The sequence below is a fragment of the Artemia franciscana genome, chromosome 7, assembly GCF_032884065.1.
Source record: "Artemia franciscana chromosome 7, ASM3288406v1, whole genome shotgun sequence".
Taxonomy (NCBI): Eukaryota; Metazoa; Arthropoda; class Branchiopoda; order Anostraca; family Artemiidae; genus Artemia; species Artemia franciscana.
In genome coordinates, this window is record NC_088869.1 from 3,744,497 (window position 1) to 3,768,787 (window position 24,291).

Here is a 24,291-nt window from a genome sequence, read left to right on the forward strand (position 1 = left end):
AATTCTCCAATAAAAAGTCGTTGAATAAAAATAAAACGAATAAAAGCTCGATGCAATGCTTAAAAGTCAGCTTAAAGCTAGTTAGCAAACTTTAGAAGATATCTCAGTTTGTCAACCTTGACAATTTTAACTACACTGTTTTATTACCTGCAACTGATACACTACATTGACGGACAGAAGGTGATCAATCCTATAAACTGGATTATTATTCCTAATGTTAAGTGATCATAAATGTTCTTGAAGAATTGAACACATTTTTTTTCCAGTTAAGCATACAGACAGGGGCTTCAGACAACGATTTCGTAAAAATATTGAGATTTTTGTGATTTCCCCTATAGTCTATTTTGCATTTTCATATATATTGCCTTTTTTTTTGTGTCAACAAGTTGCAACACCTTCGTGATATAATCTCCGTTGTGTTAGCAAGGTAAAATGTCAAAGCACGTCTGAAACCAGTCCCATTTGTGATTATTTTCAATTCTATTTCACTAATACTATTCAGTCTATGATTGCTTTCATCCTTTTATCATGAAAAATCTTGGCTATTTTTCCTTGGGTGTGGGAGGGGGGGGGATAAATGAGGAAGCTGCTTAACTTATGGATTTCACAAAGCTACACTTTCCAATTTTGACAAAAATAAGTGAAATTGGAAAATGACCAAAACAACACACGATTGTTAAAATTGTGATTAAACGTAAACCGACAGACAACAAAACTTTAAGGGCGTCAAATATTATATTTCTTCCGAAGGAAGTTTAAAATGAAACAAGATGAAAACATACCGAAAATGATGTCGCAACGATATTTTTTTTAAGATGGAAGTAGGTGTGAGTAATGACACCCATCTTCCAATTTTCCTCTAGATGGACACATGGTGGGACCATAAAAAGCCTGATGAACAAAAAATCTATACCACATTTCCATTTTTTTTTATTTTGAATTGTATTGCCGATTATATAATAATTCTTTCAAATTTTTCTCAAGCCTCGTCCTTAAGAGGGCAGAATACACCCACTGCAAACATTTTTCTGAGTATAGTCGGTCAGATACGATGAAATATTTGACCAAATCAGCGGGTCAGAAGAGAATCTTCTCCGTTTTTCTCATTAATGACTAATCAAAATTGTCTTTTAGCCAACCTGTCTGGTCGCTGGATTTTTAAATCTTACACTCGAAACGTCAATGTGAACCCTTTGCAATATTGTAAATGCAATTGTGACCATCTAAGGATCCATTTTTGTTACCATGACAAAACATCGCGATTATGCAACAGTAAGAGATTAGTGCGCTTGTCTGCTTTTTGATGTTGTTGCTTTTTTTGTACAGTGTGGTAATGAGGAGAGGCGATAAAAGAACAGCAGTAAGCATAAAATGACGAAGAAGAGGAAGAAGCGGCAAATTTGCAAATTATTTTGTCAAAACCTAATTTCTTCCAGTTGATATCTCCAAACAAAGTGACGGGTGATAAAAAATTTCTATATTATTGAACTTTCCACTGTTTCCTTTAAACAGCGACACAGATATTATTTGAAAACACATCCAATATTTACAATTCCTTTGGCGACTATTATTTTCAAGTTATCATGAATGTGTATGACTGTCAGATAAGATTTTTTTGTTTTGCTTTCTCTTGACAACAGTGTTCAGCTGTATCACAGATTATTCGGAACCGATAAGAGTGGAGACCAAGAGAAACAACTTGAAATTTTTGGGGATATTGAGGGGTATATTTGGGTATATTGACTTAAATCAAAAGACATTGTCTGCATCCAAGTTATCAAATAGACATTTCTGCGATATCTTAGGAACGGGTAAGGGTATTAAATTGAAACTTTCAGGGCCGCAGATACCGCTACTGTGGAAGCAAATGAGACTGGTTGCGGCTGCAACAGTGACTGCTTTCAACTGAGACAACTTGTGACGGTGACTGCGAATGTTTGCAACTGGTAATACATTTACTTGTAACTACTTTTAAAGAATACTAGGGGACTTTAAATAAAATCATAATATACACTATGTGCATGGTTAGTTTTAAAGGGACGCATCAGCAGCATCTCAGGAACGGCTGAAGGCATCAAGTTCAAACTTCTGGGGCATGTTGAACAGTGCTTGGACCCTCAGAGAATGCTTAGGGGGGATATTAAACTAAATAAAAAGAGATTAGGTCTATCCGGGTTACCAACACAGTATATCTGCAATATCTTAGAAACTGCTAAGGGTCAGTTTATTCAGTCAAAAGATGTTATGTACATTTTAGTTACCAAAGGGTTTGTCTGAAATATCACAGGAACAGCTAATGATATTTAGTTGAAACTTTCAGGGAATGTTTAAAGGCTGTTAAAATAGATCGAAAGCCACTAATTAGAAGTTTCAAAACTAGAATTATATAATTTAATTATTACGCCAGAGATATGAGAAATTGGAGAAATTTTCATTATATTAACCAAAACCAAAAAATTGGTTATCAAAAGTTAACAGAAATGAACTAAAAAATACTTTCAAAAAAAGACATTTTTCTAGGAAAGTAGACTGAAGACCAGCAGAAAAAATTTCCTATAATAATTGAAATTCAAAACGACCAAATATTACTATTAAAGAATACATGAAAGACAAAGCGACGAAGAATTAAAATCAAAGATCATAGAAAACTTGTAGATAGCAGGTAAAACTATAGATGAATAAATTAATCTTAAAATGAGTCAAAATCATATTGAATGTTCAAATCAAACTTAACACGAAAAAAATTACTACAAACAAGAGTTTGGCTACTGCTCTTTTCCCCTTTCCCTAACCGTAGAAGTCTAAAGTTTGTTGCGACATGTGTGATTTAGTGACAACGAAATATATAAAATATTTTTTTTATATTTACAACATGAAAAATGAAAGTCGAAATTACAGTAAAATTAAAATTTTGAATTCCTGAGTTTCTAAGAATTAATGTCATTATATATAAAATATTCAGTTCATTTTCATTAGTTGTTTTCAGTCGTCTTGATCATTATAGCAATTTTATATTTATTTTTTGTTGAAGTTTTGAAAAACAAAAGTGTTGAAGATACATAATAGTTTTCAATACCCTCAATGATACTTATGTTAACAATGCTTCTGCAGAATACACACAATCTAGAGGTTTGAAAGCAAATAACAATATAATGCCATCTAGGTTAGTGGGCCCCATGATCCACATAATCTATTTTGAAAAGCTTGAACTAACCATATCTTAGAAACAACAATGCAAGTATTAAAATCATGTTGCCATCAACCCATGGATAATTGGAGATTAAGCCAAGAAAAATAGTATGAGGGAGAGATAGTTCCATATTTATTGAATAAAAAAAAAGGTTTTTTTCAATTGAATGTAAGGAGCACCATAAAAACTTAAAACGATCAAAAATTATTATGTATATCAAGAGGGTTGCCCCCTCCTCAACATCTCATTCTTTGCACTAAAGTTTTGGTACTTAAAAAAAAGAATCTTATTGTTCTAATAAACGAACTTTATATTTCAGGAGTCGTTATTAAACAGTTTGGACAAAATTCAAACTTTAGAGTAAAGAGCGAGGTACTGAGGAGGGGTTAACCTCCTCCATATACGTACTAATTTCTTTTTGTTTTAAGTTTTGATGTTGCTCTTTACTGTCAGTTGAAAAAACTTTAATTTTTATTTCTGATCGTCTTTTAAGGAATGCCAGGAAATATGACCCCACCTCTACGGAGACATCTCCCTCCCCACTGATATATTCTCTAGATCAGTGTTTCTCAAGCTTATTTAGACATAATACCACTTTTTACCTACAAAACATCTGAGATACCCCTTCTCAATTACAGGTACTAAGTAAACTATTGCTAAACATTAAACAAATCTTAAAACCTTAACCTTATAAACTCAAATATGCGTCATGTTTCAGTAAAAAAAAAGAAACTTTTTACAAACATTTTTATTTAAAAACAAACACACACAATACTTAAAGAACAAAATCGCTTACTTTCAATGAGATTAGTGAGAACTACAAAATAAAATATCTTCAATATTTCATCTTGAAAAATGTCACGAAGAGAAACGATCAGTTGGGCTATGCCAGTGACTCGCATAGTTTCATCGAGTTGTATACCAAAGCAGGGACCACCTCGAATTGCTCCGACAAGTTGTTCTTTATGTCATACACTATATCACTAATTCTTCTCGAAACTGTATGATTTGATAATGGAATTGTTTTAATTCTTTTTGCCTCTTTTTCTCCAAACAAACAAGAATTTTTTTTTAACTCCGATACTTATCGATCTATTTTCTATTGTCAATACCAAATGTAAATTGAAGCTAACGGACTTCGAGTATTTTATCCTTGTTGATATTATTCTTAAATAAGTGGTGATAAACCACACAAACAATTTAACAGCAGTGTTTGACAGCTCTTTGTATTCCTTTCCAATACCAATCCAGAAATCTAACAATGTAGTACCAGCAGTGAAATATTTATTTTTCAGCGTGGGACCACACAGAATTTCAATGAGTTACTTCTTTTGAAAAGTAGTAAGGCTAGTGTCCGTAGCGTCAGCATTGAAGAGGAAGAGATTCTCATGAAAGTATGGAATAGAGATGTACTCTCTGTAGTTTTATGTAATTTTTAAGTAGGACAGGCCATAGGTGTAGAGTTTATAGTAAAGACAAGCTTTAATACACATGTAAGGTGTGCTGTCTGTAACATATGGAAGGTTTAGTGCCCAAATAAGATGTCCTCTCTGTAGCTGGAATGGCCATACTACTACCGTAAGGAATAAATTCATCAAAAGTGGAATTCATTTTGTATATTCAGCACTATGGAAAATATGTGACACTTTTGTCAACGAAAACTTCCCAACTCTTATTTGCAAGGTTGTCTTTTACCCAAGAAAAACTCCATGGGAGGAAAACATTTTGGGAAATCATAAAGAGCTTGGCAAACATACAAAAAAAGAGGAAACTACTGGGAACATTCAATAAATATTCTGAAGTCAGAGAATGATGGGCAAGTAGTCCACTTTTCTGTGGAATTAGCTTCAGAAGAACATTTTGAAGTTCATGAAGTTTTGTAATGAGCTTTGAGCGTGCTAATGTTTAATGTGTCATAAAAACTAGCTAGAAGGTCGTTTCTGCGTTCGTTCAGATAACACGTGAATTTCGCTGTATGAGTAATTTACAAATTGCCTTCACGATAACTCGACGCACTTGAAAATTTCAATATTGTTGTGAAGTTTTACAGTTTTAGTTAAAGCTTGAGGTCTTTGATTTACCCGCTTTTTGGTGCCAACTTGAACAATGTGAATTACTTTAGTTTTGTAATCCTAATTTAGCCCAATAATTTGGGAAAGAGAGTTAGGATTATTCTAATTAATTTTAAAAACTTTTTCCACAAAACAAGTTTTTCAGAGAAAGTTAAAGAGTTCTATTAAGCCAAGAATTAGCAAAAATTAAGTCAAATAATCTTCCAAGCTTAAAACTACCACACATCGCTATCAATAAATAAGTGAAACTCAAAACGAAGAGAAATTACCATAAATAGCCGGATCAATCTCAAAACAAGCAAAACTAACATGGATAGGGCTGATAACCCCCATACCTTCTCAAGACCAGAACACAGTTTGTGATTTACTAAAAAAATGATCGTCGATTGTCAATTTAATTGATATCTATTTATTTCTTAGAGTTTTTATAATTTTTTTATTTATGAAAGTAGGAAAATTGAAAACATTTCAAACGTATTTGTTTTTATTAAAGCAGGAATCGTGTTCCGGTTTTGAGAAGGCATGGGGGTTATCAGCCCTACTCATGTAAATTTTTGCTCGTTTTGGGTTTCACACCGCTATTTATTGTGATTTCTGTTCGTTTTGAGTTTCATTTATTTATTGATAGTAGTTTATGATAGTTTCACGCTTTGGAGATGTTTTTTTATGTATTTTGTTCATTCTTGGCTTAATGAAGCTCCTTAATTTTCTTTGAAAAACTGATTTTTTGAAAAAAAAACTTTTAATTAATTTCTCTTGATTTTTTATTGACATAGTCTTTTTCATGGGAAAAATAATATTTTATTTATTTTCAGTTTTTTTGTAAGAATCCATAGCGTGGATTGCTATTCTTATACTGAAGATTACTTTTCAAAAATATTTAATCCTGACAAACCGTATTTTTATGGCACTTGGTATCTACCAAGTGACATAGCGATCGAACATTCTGTTGGTCTATCTGTCACGGTTTTGCTACTTTAGGCACTTCCAGGTAAGCTAGGACGATGAAATTTGGCAGACGTATCAGGAACCAGGCCAAATTAAATTAGAAATTGCCGTTTCCCCGATTCGACCATCTGGGGGCGAGTAGGGGGACGGATAAATCGGAAAAATTAGAAAAAATGAGGTATTTTTAACTTACGAACAGGTGATCGGACATTAATGAAATTTGATGTTTGGAAGGATATTCTGACTCACAGCTCTTAATTTAAATCTTGACCGTATCAGGTGACATTTGGGGGAGCTGGGGGGACCTAAAATCTTGGAATACGCTTAGAGAGCAGGGATCGGGATGAAACTTGGCGGGAAAAATGATCACAAGTCCTAGATACGTGATTGACATAACCGGAATGGATCCACTTTCTTTGGGGGAGTTGGGGGGGGGGGAAGGTTAATTCTGAAAATTAAAAAAGTGAGGTATTTTTAACTTACGAAGGAATGATCGGATCTTAATGAAATATGATATTTGGAAGGATATCGTGTCTCAGAGCTCTTATTTAAAATCATGACCGGATCCAGTGACATTGGAGGGAGTTGGGTGGGAGGGGATCCAAAATCTTGGAAAACGCTTAGAGTGGAGGGATCAGGATGAAACTTGGTTAAAAAAAAATGAGCACAATCCCTAAGCTAACAAGACATAACCGGAACGGGTCAGTTCTCTTTGGGAGAGTTGGGGGGATGGATGAAGATCCTCCTGAGCCATTGCTGGCGCACAGGGCGTCGAGTCGACGTTTCAGTTGCTGAGTGTTTTTTACAGGGACAAGTAGCAAGCTTGTCGCCCAACCAGTGGGGGGGAGGTTAATTTTAAAAAATTAGAAAAAATGAGATATTTTTAACTTACGAAGGAGTGATCAGATCTTAATGAATTTTGATATTTAGAAGGACCTCGTGACTCAGAGCTCTTATTTTAAATCCTGACCGCCTTTAAGCCTCTAATTTTCCTTTTAAAGCAATCTATTGATTCTTAGAATTTTGCAAGAGCTCATACCATATGAGCTCTTGGCTCCTGGTCCTTCCGAGTTCGTCGCAAGTGCCATATGAGCTCCTAGCTCTTGTTTAATTTGATTTTTATACCTTTTGAAGTTGACTTAAAAAATAAAACTCCTGAAAAATGAAACATAATCCTCTTTGACAACCTGGATACACTTATACTCTTTTTATTTTTTTAAAGTGTAAGAGCTGAAGTAGTAATCCCCAAAAATTATCAACTTATCCCCAAAAGTTTCAGCTTATTCATTCTTGATATATTGCTGAGGTCTCTTATTGGCAACCATAAACACGAAGCCTTTTAATTTATTTTAAAGCAACATTTAGTTTAAAAGTGGGTCAATTACATTATTATGAGGCATTGACATGCCTAATGTCTATAAAGATATAGTTGCTGGACCGTTCTAATTAGCTGAACAAAATGGCTGTCTCAAAAATTTGACTTGATGCGTTTTGAAAATGAATGGGCTTGATAGAAAGGCTGCTTACCCTCCAAACTCTTTTTACTCGTAAAGGGCCACCAGAACTTTTAGATTTGAATTGAATTTGTTCACCTGAAAGTTTTAATAATACTTATAGCTATTATAGAGTGATGCTGCCTAAGATAGTGGTTATATGCTCTTTGGAAAAAAATGCATGCTTATAGTTTTATCCTTTAATCAAAACTCCCAAACGTTTCCTAAAAGCTTTGCCTTAATACCTTTGGCGTCATTAATTACATTAACCGTAGTCGTAGCATTGAAGGCAGACACATAGTGGCTTCTGGATGGTTAAAAATCCCCACAACTTACCCTTAAAGATCTAAATTGATAATATAATTTGTTCTTCAGTTATTATTTGTCATCATTTTGAAATTTTATATCCTCATAGTTTGTTTTGATTTATTTCAACATCCGCTTAAATCAAACACTTCGTGGTAACGAACTTTAGCAGGGAGCGACGCGGCTCAATGGTAACCGAAACTGTAAATAACGGAATTTTGATACCAATAGTTACATCAAAGGATTGCATTTTTATACTGATTTCGAATATATACCTTCCATCAAGTTTAGTCTTACCCGTCAAAAGTTACGAGTCTGATAAAATTTGCCTTATTTTAGAAAATAGGGGAAAACACCCCCTAAAAGTCACGGAGTCACAAGAAAGTCATAGAAGTTTCAAACTCGTATCTACAAAATATGGAATTTTGTATTTTTTGCGAGAAGACAGATCACGGATGTGTGTTTATTTGTTTGTTTGTTGTTTTTGTTTTTTTTCCTGGGGGTGATCGTATCGACCCAGTGGTCCTAGAATGTCGCGAGAAGGCTGAATCTAATGGAAATTAAAAGTTCTAGTGCCCTTTTGAAGTGATCAAAATATTGGAGGGCATCTATGCCCCCTCCCACGCTCATTTTTCCCAAAGTCACAGGATCAAAATTCGGAGATAACCATTTTATTCAACATAGTCAAAAACCTACTACCTATGTCTTTGGACACGACTCACTCCCTCACAGTCTCCGTGGCAGGGGTTGCAAGTTACAAGCTTTGACCAGTATTTACATATAGCAATGGTTATTGGGAAGTGTACATACGTTTTCAGGTTTTTTGTGGGGGGGGGGGGGGTTAAAGAGGGGTGGTTACTTTGGAGGATATTTCCATTGAGGAATTTGTCATAGGAGAAGAGAATTTTCATGAAGGGGGCGCAGGATTTTCTAGCATTATTTAAAAACAATGAAAAAATAGATATGAGAAACATTTCTCAACCGATAATGAGGATAGGCATTAAAACTTGAACGAATAGACATTGTTTCGCATATGAGGGGTTCACCTCCTCCTAAAACCTCGCTCTTTACGCCAAAGCATTTTTAGTAATTTTAACTATTTATTCTACGGTCTTTGTGATTCAGGGGTCATTCCTAAGGAATTGCGACAAAATTAAAGCTTTAGTGTAAAGAGCGAGGTTTGGACGAGGGGGAGAAGCCCCTCATATACGTAATAAAAACATATGAATATAAAAGTTTGTTACTTAAGCTAATTCGCAAGTTACGTATATTTTTTGTTAATAAGAACGTTTGTAAGAATAAAAGTTCTAGTTGCCTTTTTAAGTAACCCAAAAATTGGAGGGCAACTAGGCCTCCTCCCCTATTCCTTTTTTCTCAAAATTGTTCTGTCAAAACTATGTGAAAGCCATTTAGCCAAAAAAAATAATATGCTAATTTCGTTTTAATTATTCATTTGCGGAGAGCCAAAACTAAAACATGCGTTAATTCAAAAACATTCAGAAATTAACTTAAAAAAAACAAGTTTTTTCAACTGAAAGTAAGGAGTGACATTAGAACTTAAAACGAACAGAAATTACTCCGTACATGAAAGGGGCTAATCCCTCCTGAGCGCCCTGCTCTTTACACTGAATTTTTTTTTACTGTTTTAAAAAGTAGAGTTTAGAAAAAGAGTCAAACTTTAATGTAAAGAACAGGGCGCTGAGGAGGGAATAGCTCCTTTCATGTACGGAGTAATTTCTGTTGGTTTTAAGTTTTAATTTAGCTCCTTACTCTCAGTTAAAAAAACTTGTTTTTTTTATTTAATCTTCCTTAAAAGCTTCACCTTAATACTCTTAGATTGATCAGTAGCAGTAGTTGCAGCAGCAATAGCAGCAGCATGCGCAAAGCACCTTTGGTTTGTTCAACATCCCATTCAACAGACGCTGAAATTTTCAGCTTAACACATACCATCAACCATTCCTGAATCATTTCTGATGTGTCCACTTGACAATCTGTGTGGGCATAGTGTGTTTCGTTTAAGTTTTATACTGTTTCTAGATATCCCAACTTTTTCGTCTTAATATCCTTAGTTTTAATAGCAGTAGTAATAGCAGTAGCTAAAGAATTAATTGAAGTAGCCTAAGCTTTAGCTGTAGTATTAGTAATAAAAGTAGTAATAACAGTAGCAGTAGTATTAGTAGAGGTAGTAGCATTAGCATGCAAATATTTTCTGTTGGTTAGTTCAACATCCCACAAAAAAAGCCATGTTAGCTTCAACTTCACACACCAAACTATTCCTAAGATATTGCTGAAAGACCCTTTTGACAACCTGCATACAGAGGGCGTGTATAGTTCATCCCCCCCTCAATATTTCTTGAAAATTTCAATTTCATACCGTAGGCATAGTTGTAATAGTACTTACAGTAGTAGTATTGGTATTACTAGCAGTAGTATTGAATAGTGGCCGTACTACTAGTAGCAGTAGCATTAACCTATTACCTTTTGGTCAGTTGAACATCCCTCTCATTATGTTTTCAACTTAGTACAATTAGCTATTGCTATGATATTTCTGATATGTCCTTTTGATAGCCTGTATGTTGATATACTTCTTGATTTTTTCATTCCAATACTCTTAGCCCTCCAAGTAGTTGTAATAGAGCTATTAGATGTAGTAAATGTAGTAGTATCAGTAACATTAGCAGTAATGTGCAAATATTGCTTTTCAGTGATATGATCTTCCAATTTAAGTATTTTCTGGAAGTTTCAACTCAATACCCAAACCAAATCTTGAGATACGCTATTTTGACAAAGTGCATGCACATACCGTCTTTTGATTTAGTTCAAATTTCCTCTGGTTGTAGTTGTACTAGTGTTGATAGCAAGCAAATATTGCCCTTTTGATCATCTCCCTCATCATTTGCTGAATTTTCCAAGTTAATATATTCCGTTATTCCTGTATTGTACCCTTTTGACAATCCGTACACACATAACGTGTTTATATTTAGTTCAACACTCCCCTAAACATTCTCTGAAAGGTTCACCCGAATGTCCTTCGTCCTCATGGAAAGTGAAGTTGAAACATGCGTACCTTTCTCAATAACACACACTATGTATAAACAATGAACGACTTGCTTAACTTACACTCTTGTCCTGAGGACTGTGGGGAGGTTGACATCCCCAATGCTGAACCTTTCAACAACACTGAAAAAATAGCTCTCTCAAATTTTGATCGGATGTTTTTTGGGGAATGATAGGCTTGGGGGGAGGACTGACGTCCCTCTATTCAGTTTTAACTCTTTAAAAGGGCGCTAAAACTTCCGACTTTGAATCAAATTAGCTCCATCAGATCCAAAGTTCATGAAATTACCCGTTCCATAAAAACATTATATGCCCTGGGCATAACTTACAACCCTTACCCATAGTTTCTGGGGGGAGGCTGTGGCCACCTTAAAGACATTATTATGTGATTTTCGAACTATTGGTAACACAATGGCTTTCTCACAATTTCAATTGAATGTGTTTTGGGAAAAGAGGGTGTCAGGGAGGGGGGACTGCTCTCCATCATGTTTCAATTTTAAAAGGAAACTAGAACTATATATTTCAAACCAAATGAGCCTTTTCTAAAGTTAAAACGAACACCCCTTCCATAAGAACCTTTTATTCCCCTGGGGTATAACTTACAACCCTTATCCCCAGACTCTAGAGGATTCTGTACACCCCAAAGGCCTTATTATATGGTATTTGGAACAGGTGGCTCTCTCAAAATTTTTAACAGATGCATTTGTGGAGAATAAAACTTAGAGTGGGGGCTGCCCCCGATCACTTTGCTTCTTAAAAAGGGAACTACAACATATGATTTCCAATCAAATGAGCCCCTTTCTGAGTTTATATGACCACCATTTTCATAAAAACATTATATACCGTCGGGGCATAAATTATAACCCTTGCGCTGAGGGCTCTGGGGGACGGATGTCACGCTGAACAAAATGGCTATTATAAATTTTGATTAGATGGGTTTTGGAGATTGAGGACCTGGGGGAGGGGGCTTGTTGCCCTCCAATCACTTTTGACTGTTAAAAACGGGTCCTTTCAATTTCCAATCGAATGGGCCTTTTTTGAAGTTTCTACGACAACAAATGGCCATCTCGAAACTTCTATCAAATGCATTTTGGTAAAATATGAAGTGTGGGGGGGGCATCTGCCCTCTGACCACTTTGAATCTTCAAAAGGTTACTAAAACTTCTGATTACCAATATAGTGAGCCCCCCTGAAGTTTACTTCAACCACTCTTTCAAAAAAAGCCTTATACGCCCCAGGCCATGTCTTAAAATCCTTGTCACGAGGGCGGTGGGGACGTTTTCATACTCAAAAAAATAATTTCTAGACCTTTAAACTACACTGAACAAAACAGAAATATCAGAATATTGATTGGACGTGTTTGGGAAAATGCTTGGCGTGTGAGGGGGGTTAGTTCCCCTCATACCAGTTTTGACTATTAAAAGGGGCACCAGCCCCTTCAATTTTTCATTGACTGAGCCTTTTCGAAGTTTCTACGACAACAAAATAGCTACCTCAAAATTTTTATAAGTTGCATTTCTGGAAAATACGAGGCATGGGGGAGGGATATACAACCTCAAATCACTCTGAGTCTTAAAAAGGACACTAAAACTTCTGATAGCCAATCCAATGAGCCACCATCGAAGTTTATACGATCACCCTTTCTGTATAAACCAGATATACCCCCAGGGCATAGCTTACAACAATTTTCCCGAGGGCTGTGGGGGGTTGTTATCCTTAAAGACATAATTTTTGGACTTTCGAACTACGTTGAATAAAATGGCTATGTCAATATTTTGATTGGACGTGTTTGGGGGAACTGTGGACGTGGGTGGTGTATTAGTTGCCCTCCAATCAGTTTCAACTATTAAAAAGGCCATTAGCCCTTTCAATTTACAATCGAATGAGTCCTTCTCAAATGAGAACTCCTTCGATATGAAGTGCCCTAATTTCAAACCAAAAAAAGTAATAATGTTGTGGCCACATCGCTCTTTACATAGGCAGCACTAATGCGCTGCCTATGACAAGTAAGACATCATCGAGTCAGGGATTTTTAAACAATTCGTGGTGATGAACTGTAAATAAGGAGCGACCCGGCTCAATAGTAACCGAAACTCTAAAAAACGGTATTTTGATACAGATAGATACATCTAAACAATCTGATTTTGTGCTGATTTTAAATGTATAAGTTTCATTAAGTTTATTGCTACCCCATCAAAAGTTACGAGCCTGAAAAAATTTGTCTTATTATCTGAAAAAGGCAGAAACACTACATAAAATTCATATAATCTTAATGAATATCACACCATCAGATTCAACATATCAGATAACCCGGCTGTAGAGGTTTCAAGGTCCTCTTTGCAAAACTGTGGAATTTTGTATTTTTTGCCTGAAGGAAGATAACCGACGCCTTTTTATTTTTTTTCCAGGGGTGATTGTATCGACCCAGTGGTCTTAGAATGTCGTGAGAGGGCTCCTTCGAACGGAAATTAAAAGTTCTAGTGCTATTTTTAAGTGATCAAAAATCGGAGAGGAACAGGGCCCCTTCCCATTTTTCCCAAGGTCACCGGATCAAATTTTTGAGATAGCCATTTTATTCAGCATAGTTCAGAAATTTAATAACTATTTCTTGAGGACGGCTTAATCCCCCACAGTCCCCAGGGGAGCGGCTGCAAGTTATGAACTTCGCCCATTGCTTACATATAGTACTTCTAAAAATCCTGCGCCCCTTCATGAAAATTTTCTTCCCCATGATAATTCCTCCAAGGAAAGTTCTCACCGTATAGTCTCTCCCCCCAAACCAAAAAATCCCCCTGAAAGCGTCTGTACACTTCCCAATAACCATTACTATATGCAAAGACTGGTCAAAGTTTGTAACTTGTGGCCCCTCCCGAGGGGACTGTGGGGAAGTAAGTCATCCCCAAAGACACAGTTATTAGGCTTTTTGACTATTCTGAATAAAATGGGTATCTCCGAATTTTGATCCGGTGACTTTGGGGAAAAATGAGTGTGGGAGGGGGCCTAGGTGTCCTCCAATTTTTTTGGTTACTTAGAAAGGGCGCTACAACTTTCAATTTACGTTAGAATTAGCCCTCTCACGACATTCTAGGACCACTGGGTCAAAACGATCATCCCTGAAAAAAACAACAACAACAAAAAACACACACAAAAAAACAACAACAAATAAACACCCATCTGTGATTTGTCTTGTGGCAAAAAAATGCAATTTTTTGTAGATAGGAGCTTGAAACTTCTACTGTAGGGTTCTCTGATATCCTGAATCTGATGGTGTGATTTTTGTTAAGATTCTATGACATTTAAGAGTGTTTTCCCCTATTTTCTAAAATAAGGTAAATTTCTCAGGCTCGTAATTTTTCATGAGTAAGTCTAAATTTAATGAAACTTATATATTTGAAATGAGCATTAAAATTCGATCCTTATGATATAACTATTGTTACAAAAATTCTGTTTTTCAGAGTTTCGGTTACTATTAAGCCGGGTCGCTCCTTATTACAGTTCGTTACCACGAATTGTTTCATCCAGCGTTACATTATTGTGAGGAAGATATAAATGTTCTGCAAGGGCTAAATGTTCTACAAGTGCTGAATTGAAAGTTTCTGGTCTCTTTAACACTCTAGGCAAGATTGTACTGCTGTTTTGTGCTTTTATAGCCCTTTTTCAAGTTAGTAATTCCAGCAGTTAGTAAAGTACCTAATACTTTGCTAACTGCTGGGAAAGACCTAATTCCAAAATGAATACAAAGGGGAGTGTATAAAATTAGGTCGTGCAGGAAATTTTGTGTAGGTCGACCATGGCTAAACTTATCTAAGGCTAAATTCTATCTAAAACTTATCCATAATCTAAGGATAGTAAACCATATCTCTTTCAAAACCTGTGCTAAACTCCAGCAGCACTTACTGAAATAACAATATTTGCGGAAAACTACATATTTTGCGTATAACATTACCATTTAAAATTCTCTTTCAGAAATAAGTAGATTCTCAAAGGTGCGAGTATGAATGAAGGGGGAGCAAGTGCATATATTTTTTTTCTAAATTTATTTTAATGTTTATAAGGCTTAAGGCTTTAATCGGTTGGTGCGCTTGTTTTTAATGAATTCTTTGTTCCTGGGGCACGGGTTTGATCCCAGGCATAGCCAGTTACTTGGTTTAGGACGAGGGTCAGTGGCTTGACTCTATAAGCTCAGCCAGAGTCGACCCAGCTCTAAATGGGTACCTGACGAAATCAGGGGAAGGTAAGCAGGAAAGGCTTGCAAAAGTACATGATGTTTATTTCCCATTCCCCCATTGCACTTCCTGGCTAAGAGCCATGAAACGGGGATCAGCAGCACCGATTGGAACCTAAAGGGTCTAGTGCTGTCTCACTTACTTTTAAGGCTTAAGTACTGGGCAACTGTGCTAAACTCCTACTGCATTTTTTTTAATATCAATATTCGCAGAGAATTACCACCACAGTATAGCATAAATTTTATTTCAGAGAGAAGCAGGTTCCAAGAGGTACGAATACGAATGAAGGTGAAGCAATTGCATTTTTGGAACGCTACGATAGAGAATACTCATCACTTGTAACACAATCGGTTCAAGCTGACTGGAACTACAATACCAACTTAACAGATGAAAATGCACAAGCTGCAGTAAGTACTATTTAATATTTTTAACGGGAAGTTCAAACATTGTTCATGGGTATATGATAAATATTTTTTTTTCTATGGTCAGCAAAATTTGTAGATACCAGTAAGAATATGTTCTGGTCATTGTCAAATTAAAAAAGAAATGCACGTCAAGTAGGATAACTCCAGCTTTGTAGCTTATAATAAACATATTGAAATATTCGAGTCGAGACAGGTGACTCCCAACACTCTGATACACGTTTACGCTTGTGCTTCAATTAAATCTCAAAATTAAAGTCTTATAAAAAAGGGTACCTCACAAACCTAAATATTGCTAGATATCTGAAGATGCAACCAAATTGAATCAATCCTTCAGTGCCCAGTTTCTACCCCTTTGTATTTGAAATTGAAGAAATAGCTTGTTAATTTTGGCACTCCGAAACTTCAGTCTGGTGGCACAGCTTTTTTTCAAAATCAATTTTCAATTCTGTTTCATTTTTCAATTCAATTTCAAAAATTTAATTCTGGTACACTGAGAAAATGAATGCAATAATTTAGGTAGCATAATACTACCTTAAAGTCTAGAGAGGACTGGTGGGACTAGCCTATTACTTCCTAAATTTGGTACAAAATGAAAACTGAACCATACTTGAAATCAGGTTCATGCACAAACTATGTCCATGCAAGGGTCTATTTTTACTACTGCTACTGCTATTAGAACTGCAACTTACTACAGCACCTAAATGCATGATGTAAACACAGCTGCGCGTGCTCCTCTCCCTCACCCGGAACTATATAATGTTCCGTTTTTTAAACCTTTAAATAAAGTTATAGTTTCCTTTAAATTCTTTCTTATGACCTCTTCTCATGACTTTTGAGGACGACCTGCTGCGCATTAGTCTCAAAAGGGATGGTTTGCTCCTGAATTTGCTATCTGAATGATTTACTTTGCTTTCGTAAACCTGCAACCAAGTTATTAGTGCCATGGGGATGCAAGAATTATGGAAGAATAGAGTTGTTCCAGTCATAAATGAAAAAGGACAGAAAAGATATGCTAAAAGGAAAAGAGGATAAGGGTGAATACCCCTTTAAGTCAATCTGGTAGAACAGGGTTTGTTGACCTAAAAGGTAAGCTAGTACTATTAGCATTAAGGGAGAATGGTTGCACTGAGTTTATAGGCTAAACTCGTTGCCTAAATCCTTTCAAAGCCGCAGACCCATAAACCTAAAGCAAAATGGAAGTTCTTGGACCTGAGATAACGCGCAGTAACTACTACTTTACTTCTGTAGAATTCAATACCACTCTTGACTGGATAAAAAAAAAGAGATAAAGATCCTCCTGAGCCATTACTGGCGCATAGGGTTTCGAGTCGACGTTTCAGTTGCTGAGTGTTCTTTACAGGGACAAGTAGCAAGCTTGTCGCCCAACCTTGCTGCAACGGGGATCGAACCCGGGTGCTCCTTATTTCCAAACAGAGTATCAATCCACTGTACTACAATAGGTTGCTCTTGACTGGGCAATAGGACAAGTGTTAAAAAAGGGGTATACAGTAGCGGGTATGATCAATCAGAATTAAATCTGGAAAATAAAACCCCGTTAAATCCTTTGAATAGCAGCTCCCTAGAGTCCTCTTAAGTGATAGATACCACAGCCAAAACATTTGATCCAAACGCCCAAAAATACACAAACTGAAATTTAATACATTCATTACCCTAGCAATAAAATATAGCAAAAACTAACTACCTTCATGTGTAAATAAATTTAAATGTAGTATCTGAACCTCAAACAAATTATAAGTTGCTGAATTTGACAAAAGCAAACTACTATCTAAGACAATAGGGGATGTGAGCAATCAGAAGGGGAAAAAATTAAAGTTACGAGGTCATCAGAATGAAAGCATTTTTTGTCACCTGACTACCATTTGCGTCTAATCATAAATGAAAACTGGGATTTTTTACGATTTTTTTTTTGTTACGATATTATGGAGATCACAAGCCTTGCGACAACAATTTATGCGTAAACTAATTCGGTAAATTTGGCAGTGCTTTGCGTTTTAAAGAACAGTCACGGTGTTCGTTCTTAGTGCGTTAATCACATGCTATCTCCTGTTTAGCCAATAGCCCTTGGCTAGGTCCTATAGCGCTAAGATCTTACTTCCAAGGTCTTATATTTCACAGCACAAATTACCGTTCTTTTTTTCATCACTGTTCTAAGAACTTGCAGCTTATTGATGTTAGCGAAAAGTGCAAAGACCGCCATCTTTTCCACATTGAACAATGATGAGGGAACTTTTATGATTTACTCATCATTTTCCTTAGACCGCTGATCGGAGCAGAATGATGAAAGACGTTTGAAAAAGAAAGCCATAAGATGTAAGATCTTAGCACAAAGATGAGCAGGAGAACTACGTTAATATTCGCTAGATCTAGTCTGTTATTTTATGAAGCCATGGACCCAAACAAGATTAAACCCCTAAGATTAGCAGTTATCTTTTGATCAGTGCCATTATGATACTAAAAATGCATCAAGTTTGGGAGATTTTCATCATGACGTCTAAAAAAAAAACCCTTTGCTTAACATAATAAAGATTAAGTAATAGAAGGGATATTTTAGGAATCAGAATAAAATGATGATTCTATTGACATATTAATAAACTAATGAATATATCAAAATAGAATCATTAGCCTATATAAAAAAATGCTTCTCTAAGTAAGTCAAAGTCATTAAAAATTTGAAGTGCATGATCTTGAACGGTTCTAGGTGTTTACCCCACAGAGGTAAACGCCGTTCATTCGCTATATTCGCGTAATATTCGTTATTTTGTCTAGTCTCTGTTATTTTGTGAAGGCATTGACCTAAACCAGGTTAACATCCCTAAGATTAGCTATCTTTCGATAAGTGCCATTATGACGCTAAAAATGCGCCAAGTCTGGGAGATTTTCATCATGACGTCCAAATAAAAAAAGTTGCATTGACCTTTTGGTTTACATAATAAAAATTGACCAATAAAAGAGACATTTTAGGTACAATAAGAAAAGAATGATTCTATTGACTTATTAATAAAACAATGAATATTACGAAATAGAATAATTGGCCTATCTAAAAAGATGCTTTTCTAGTGACACACCTAGAGCATAATCTCGAAGTGTTCTAGGCGTCAACCCCCCCCCCCCGGGGGGTAAACGCCGTTCATTGGCTATATTTGTGCAATATTCGTTAGGTCTAGTCTGTACTATTTTATGAATGCTTGGACCCAGACCAGGCTGACACCCCTAAGATTAGCATTTATCTTTTGGTCAATGCCATTAAAACACTAAAAAAAATGCGTCAAGTCTGGAAGATTTTCAGCATGACGTCTAAACCAAAAATTGAAATTAACCTTGTGCTTTACCTAATAAAAATCAACCATCAAAAGAGATATTTTAGGAATCATAAGAAATTGCGATTCTACTGACTTATTAATAAACTAATAGATATTACAAAATAGCATTATTGGCCTATCTAAAAAGATGCTTTTCAGGTTAAGTCAAGCAATTCGTAATTTGAAGTGCATAATCTTGAACGGTTCTACGAGTTTACCCCCCTGAAAATACAACCCCCTCACTGAAAATTACCCCCGTAGAAAATAACCCCGCGGAAAATACTTCCCCCGCGGAAAATCTCTGCCACGGAAAATACCCGGGTGCTAATTTTACAAACCAGGAACTTATGTAAAAGACATCAGAATGGGAAAAAAAATATATCAGCAAGAAGCTCTAGCAAGTCCAGAATCTGTAAAGAAAGTAAAATAAACTTTTCGATTTCTAATTGGTAAAAATCTGGGCAAAAATCATAATTGAATAAGTAAAATAGTTAAAGTAGTTAAATAGTTTAAAGGAGTTAAAAAGGAATGTGTATATTATTGAATAGCTGAGAATCTAAGCTATGCATTAATATTGTAATTGTTAGCATTGCTCAAGAGGGTGACCGGCGTTTACCCCCCCCCCCCCAGCGATTACACCCCCCCCCCCCAAATACCATAAACAGCAAAGAGAGATAAAACTCTACAAAAAGAAAACTTCAAACGAGACGACGGCCAGTAGAGAGGAAAGACTAAAACAACGCGGATATTTCGCCTGTATCCAAACAAGGCGTCCTCAGCACAAGATAAAAAATTAAAAGAAAACTAATCTAAAACAAATAAAAACCACCACCAATAATAATAAATAACAAATTTGCATGTTTTTTAACCAAAGAAAAATAATAATTGACAGAAGCGGCTAATTGTTGCCCGTAAGCTGGACGAATGAAAGTTCTTAAGCCGAATTGGCCAGACATGACAATAAACAACCAAGAGAGATAAAACTCTACAAAAAGAAAACTTCAAACGAGACGACGGCCAGTAGAGAGGAAAGACTAAAACAACGTGGATATGCGAAAAATGCAAAATTCCACATTTTTGTAGATAGGAGCTTGAAACTTCTAGAATAAGGTTCTCTGGTACGCTGAATCTGATGGTGTGATTTTCGTTAAGATTGTATGACTTTTAGGGGGTGTTTCCCCCAATTTTATAAAATGAGGCAAATTTTCTCAGGCTCGTAACTTTTGATGGGTAAAACTAATCTTGATGAAACTTATATATTTAAAATCAGCATTAAAATGCGATACTTTTGATGTAGCTATTGGTATCAAAAATTCCATGTTTTACAGCTCGTTACCACGTACTCTTTGAAAATGTATTTTCCCAGATTTTTCATAATTTTAATAAGACTTGCTGTAAGACGTAATTTAAGACGTAATTGAAAGACGTGTTTTTAAGACTTTATTTAACATGGTAGAGTCATGTTTCACATAACCCATTCAAAGAACTGGTAGCCAACTTTATAGCAGCCTGTCCTTGGTAGCCTACCCTATAGAAAATTGGAGGAAACAAATGAAAGATATTCAAAACAATGTTTGTTGACGATTTGGTTTCACACTTTGGTGGACAAGTGTTTGAAAGTAAAAGTAAAGAGCTACATTAAAACTTACAACGAACAGAAATTATTCCGTATATGAAACGGCCTGTCCCCTCTTCATCGCCCTGCTCTTTACACTAAAGTTTCTTATTGTTTTAAAAAGTAGAGCTGTGAGAAAGAATCAAACTTTAACGTAAAGAGCGGGGCGATGAGGAGGGAAAGATTTATTTTGTTTATCTAAGCCCCTTTCGTCATAGAACTAAGAAGATGAATTTATTCTAAGAAAAGTCAATCTCATTATGAATAAGGAACAGCAATTTTGTTTCTAGGCTATTCAGATAGCAGTCAGATTAGGTTAGAATAGTTGTTGCTAAGAGACTTCTTATCCGCTATTTAATTATTTTTCAAATTTGGAACAGAAGTTGATCCAGAAATTTATTCAGTGCATAAAATAACAAAATAGCAATGTCGGGCAGTTATGAAACGAAAAAATGTTGTTCGTTCAAAGTGAAATGGAAAAAACACTACCACAGTAACAAAGTAAAGACAAAAACAGCATAAGCGCTCATTTTTTGGGAAATTGGTGGAGGACCTAGTTTTAATTTCTATGATTTTTGAATTGAATAGACGTTTCCTAGAAATCTGAGCCCCTTCAAACATAAAATATAATCATAATAAGAAAATCTATCAATTAGCGGCCCATTTCTACACTAAGCGAGGTCAGGGGGGGCAACAATTCCAAATTTTGCTGTATTTATAGATATGGACGTCCTTTTTAATGCTTCAGGCCCGAGGAGAACGAAAAAAATTGAAAAATTCTTTCGGTTAGCAACTCGCAACTCGTTAAGTGAGGTTAAGAGTTTAAAACAGGTTTGATTTAAACCCTGTTTCAGTCAAATTTCCTTCTCAAAAACCAATTTCTCAGTCATGATTTCACCTCGAGTCACCCGTTTACAATCAATCACCGACGCCACTCAGCCACACCGATATTTACCTTTACTTTCAAACCTGCGGAGATATTGCACTAGTTAGTGTCTCCTGGAAAGCAGAAAATGGACTGTGACCATTTGCATTCTGGTCTGAATAGGATGTGTGGAGGTGTTGTGGGAAAACACATTCCAACGAGAGCTTATTTTCATAGAACATGGATGGTTCATTTTTGGTTACCAGAGGCACCTAGTTTTGGTTACCCCCTCATATACATAATAAAAATATAAGAATATAAAAGTTTGTTACGTAAGTTAATTCTTAAGTTACGTACAATTTTTACTAATAAAACTTTCGTTAAAAATTAAAAGTTCTAGTTTCTTTTTAAATAACCGAAAAATTGGAGCGCAACTAGGCCTCCTTCCCCACCCCTTATTTCTCAAAATCGTCTGATCAAAACTAAGAGAAAGCCATTTAGCCAAAAAAAGAATTAATATGCAAATTTCATTTTAATAATTTATGTGCAGAGAGCCAAAATCAAACATACATTAATTCAAAAAGGTTCAGAAATTAAATAAAACAAAACTAGTTTTTTTAACTGAAAGTAAGGAGCGACATTAAAACTTAAAACGAACAGAAATTACTCCATATATGAAATGGGTTGTCCCCTCCGCAATCCCTCGCTCTTTACGCTAAAGTTTGACTCTTTGCCACAATTCTACTTTTCAAAACAATTAAAAACTGTAGCGTAAAGAGCGAGGGATTGCGGAGGGGACAACCCATTTCATATACGGAATAATTTCTGTTCCTTTTAAGTTTTAATGTCGCTCCTTACTTTCAGTTAAAAAAAAAACTAGTTTTTTATTTAATTTTTTTAAACACGGGGTTTGTATAGCATTTAGACGCTCGTTCGAAAATATCTATCCACGCTAGACAAAATTGTCTGAAGCGGTGGCATAAAATTTTTTACAGCCGGACTTTTTTCTAATCCCTCGATTACAATCCATTTTAAAAGATTTAATGCACCGTAACGGTGCATTAATACAGAAGTGGGCTGTTTTGAAGAATATAAAGGCTTATATCTGTTAAGGGACTTGCGATTTTTAATTAGTTTACAGCTACAGCTTTGATCGAAAGGATAGGATGCTTCATCATATGATTTACTCGTTTGAGCTGAATTTTATTCATTGATGCAGCCAGAATTAAATTGCTGCTTTTATCTTCTATTATTTCCGTGTTCTATTCCTTTTCCCTTTTTCATTCTATTCTTTCTGTCTTCTATTTCCTTTCTTCATTCTTCCGCTTATATTGTATCGCTAATTAAAATATGTTCTTTATTATAATACGCTTTTTCTCTTCTGTCAATTTCGACTTTTCATTTATGTCGGAAAATTTTGCTCGTTGTTAAAACTTCTATTTAAAATGTGGATTTTAAATAGAAGTCTATTTTAATGCTATTTAAAGGCTATTTAAAATGTGGGAAAGACGTCCTGCTGCCAAGTCTTTGCTGCTAAGACTTTAATTTGGTGGACTTTTTGCTGAAGAATAGGAGCATTTAGCGTATTCCAAAGATTTTTGGCAGATATTCATTGTTTTTTTAAATCCAAGAAAAATGCAGAGCAAATTTTAAAAATATAATTAAATAAATTGATGGAATCTTAACTATTGAATGATAGCGCTATTATTTGCACAAATAAAAAAATTGAGGCCATAGCATCGCAGAGAATAGTCGAGGAAAAATTTGCACTGGGAGGGTGAAACTTAGCGTCTGTAAAATTATTTTCCAAGAAAATAAAATTCCGAATCAGTGTCAATATTGTAAAAGACGTTAAAATATGTCTCCCTTATAACATTGTAAAAGTCTCTCTGGTTTCAAAATATTCCAACTAATAAACTGTAGATAAGTATAGCCTACTTTAATATTATGGTGAAGTTCCTCCTTCCAACTGCTCAGGCTAACCCAAATTGCTTTCATTATCGCAGAAGGTTCCTCAATTTATTGTAAAAATTTCAATCATAAAGCAAACAGGGATTTCCACAACTATAACATAATAATATGTATGTAATATTTTATATTATGTTTAAAATATAATATTTTGTTATTGCAGATAGAGGCTTCTCGAATCACGTCTGAATATAGTTCACAAGCTTTTGAAGAATCAACGCAGTTTGATAGTACCAATTTTTCTGATGACACGAAGCGAAAACTCGGAAGAGTTGGCAGCTACATATTAGAACCAGCAGAAATGGAAGAATTAAGCAACATTATATCTTATATGGGAAACTTCTATGGTTCTTTCCAGGTAGGATTAGCACAAAAATAAATAAGAGAGAAATACCAGACACTTACACACAAAGTAAGTTGAGGAGGAGGGAGGGGTTTGAAAATCAAAGAACAAGAAATTATCTGATAGATATTGGAAAGGTATGTCATATCTGTGAAAAATTAATGTGTTCAGGGGGTGGTCTAGAGATCACCAACATAACTGCGTGTTGAGTACCTCTACAAGCTTGTATTTTTCCGTGTTCATGCAATTTATGCTAATATCAGTGACACTGTTTTTGAGGTGGGGAAGGGGAGGGGTAGCTTCATTCCGGTTTTCACAACCACAATTATTTTTCATACACTCTAAAATTAAACTTATTTCCCATATTTAGAATCACCATGAATAATATATTCCGGTGTTGCACGTATTGTAATCCAGACTTCTTTTTTTTAGATTTTGGTTTTTATTGAATACGGTCGCTATT

General features: G+C 35.4%; 1 protein-coding gene across 1 annotated transcript in view; it reads left to right on the forward strand.

The window, feature by feature from the left end:
* The first annotated feature begins 1,245 nt into the window (after window positions 1–1,245).
* The window catches only part of LOC136028665 (angiotensin-converting enzyme-like), a 97,514-nt gene continuing 74,468 nt past the window's right edge, over window positions 1,246–24,291 (forward strand). Inside the window, exons 1-3 of the mRNA XM_065706492.1 lie at window positions 1,246–1,272; window positions 15,526–15,699; window positions 23,649–23,843. Of these exons, the coding sequence (XP_065562564.1) occupies window positions 1,246–1,272; window positions 15,526–15,699; window positions 23,649–23,843 (396 nt within the window). The remainder of the gene's footprint in view (window positions 1,273–15,525; window positions 15,700–23,648; window positions 23,844–24,291) is intronic.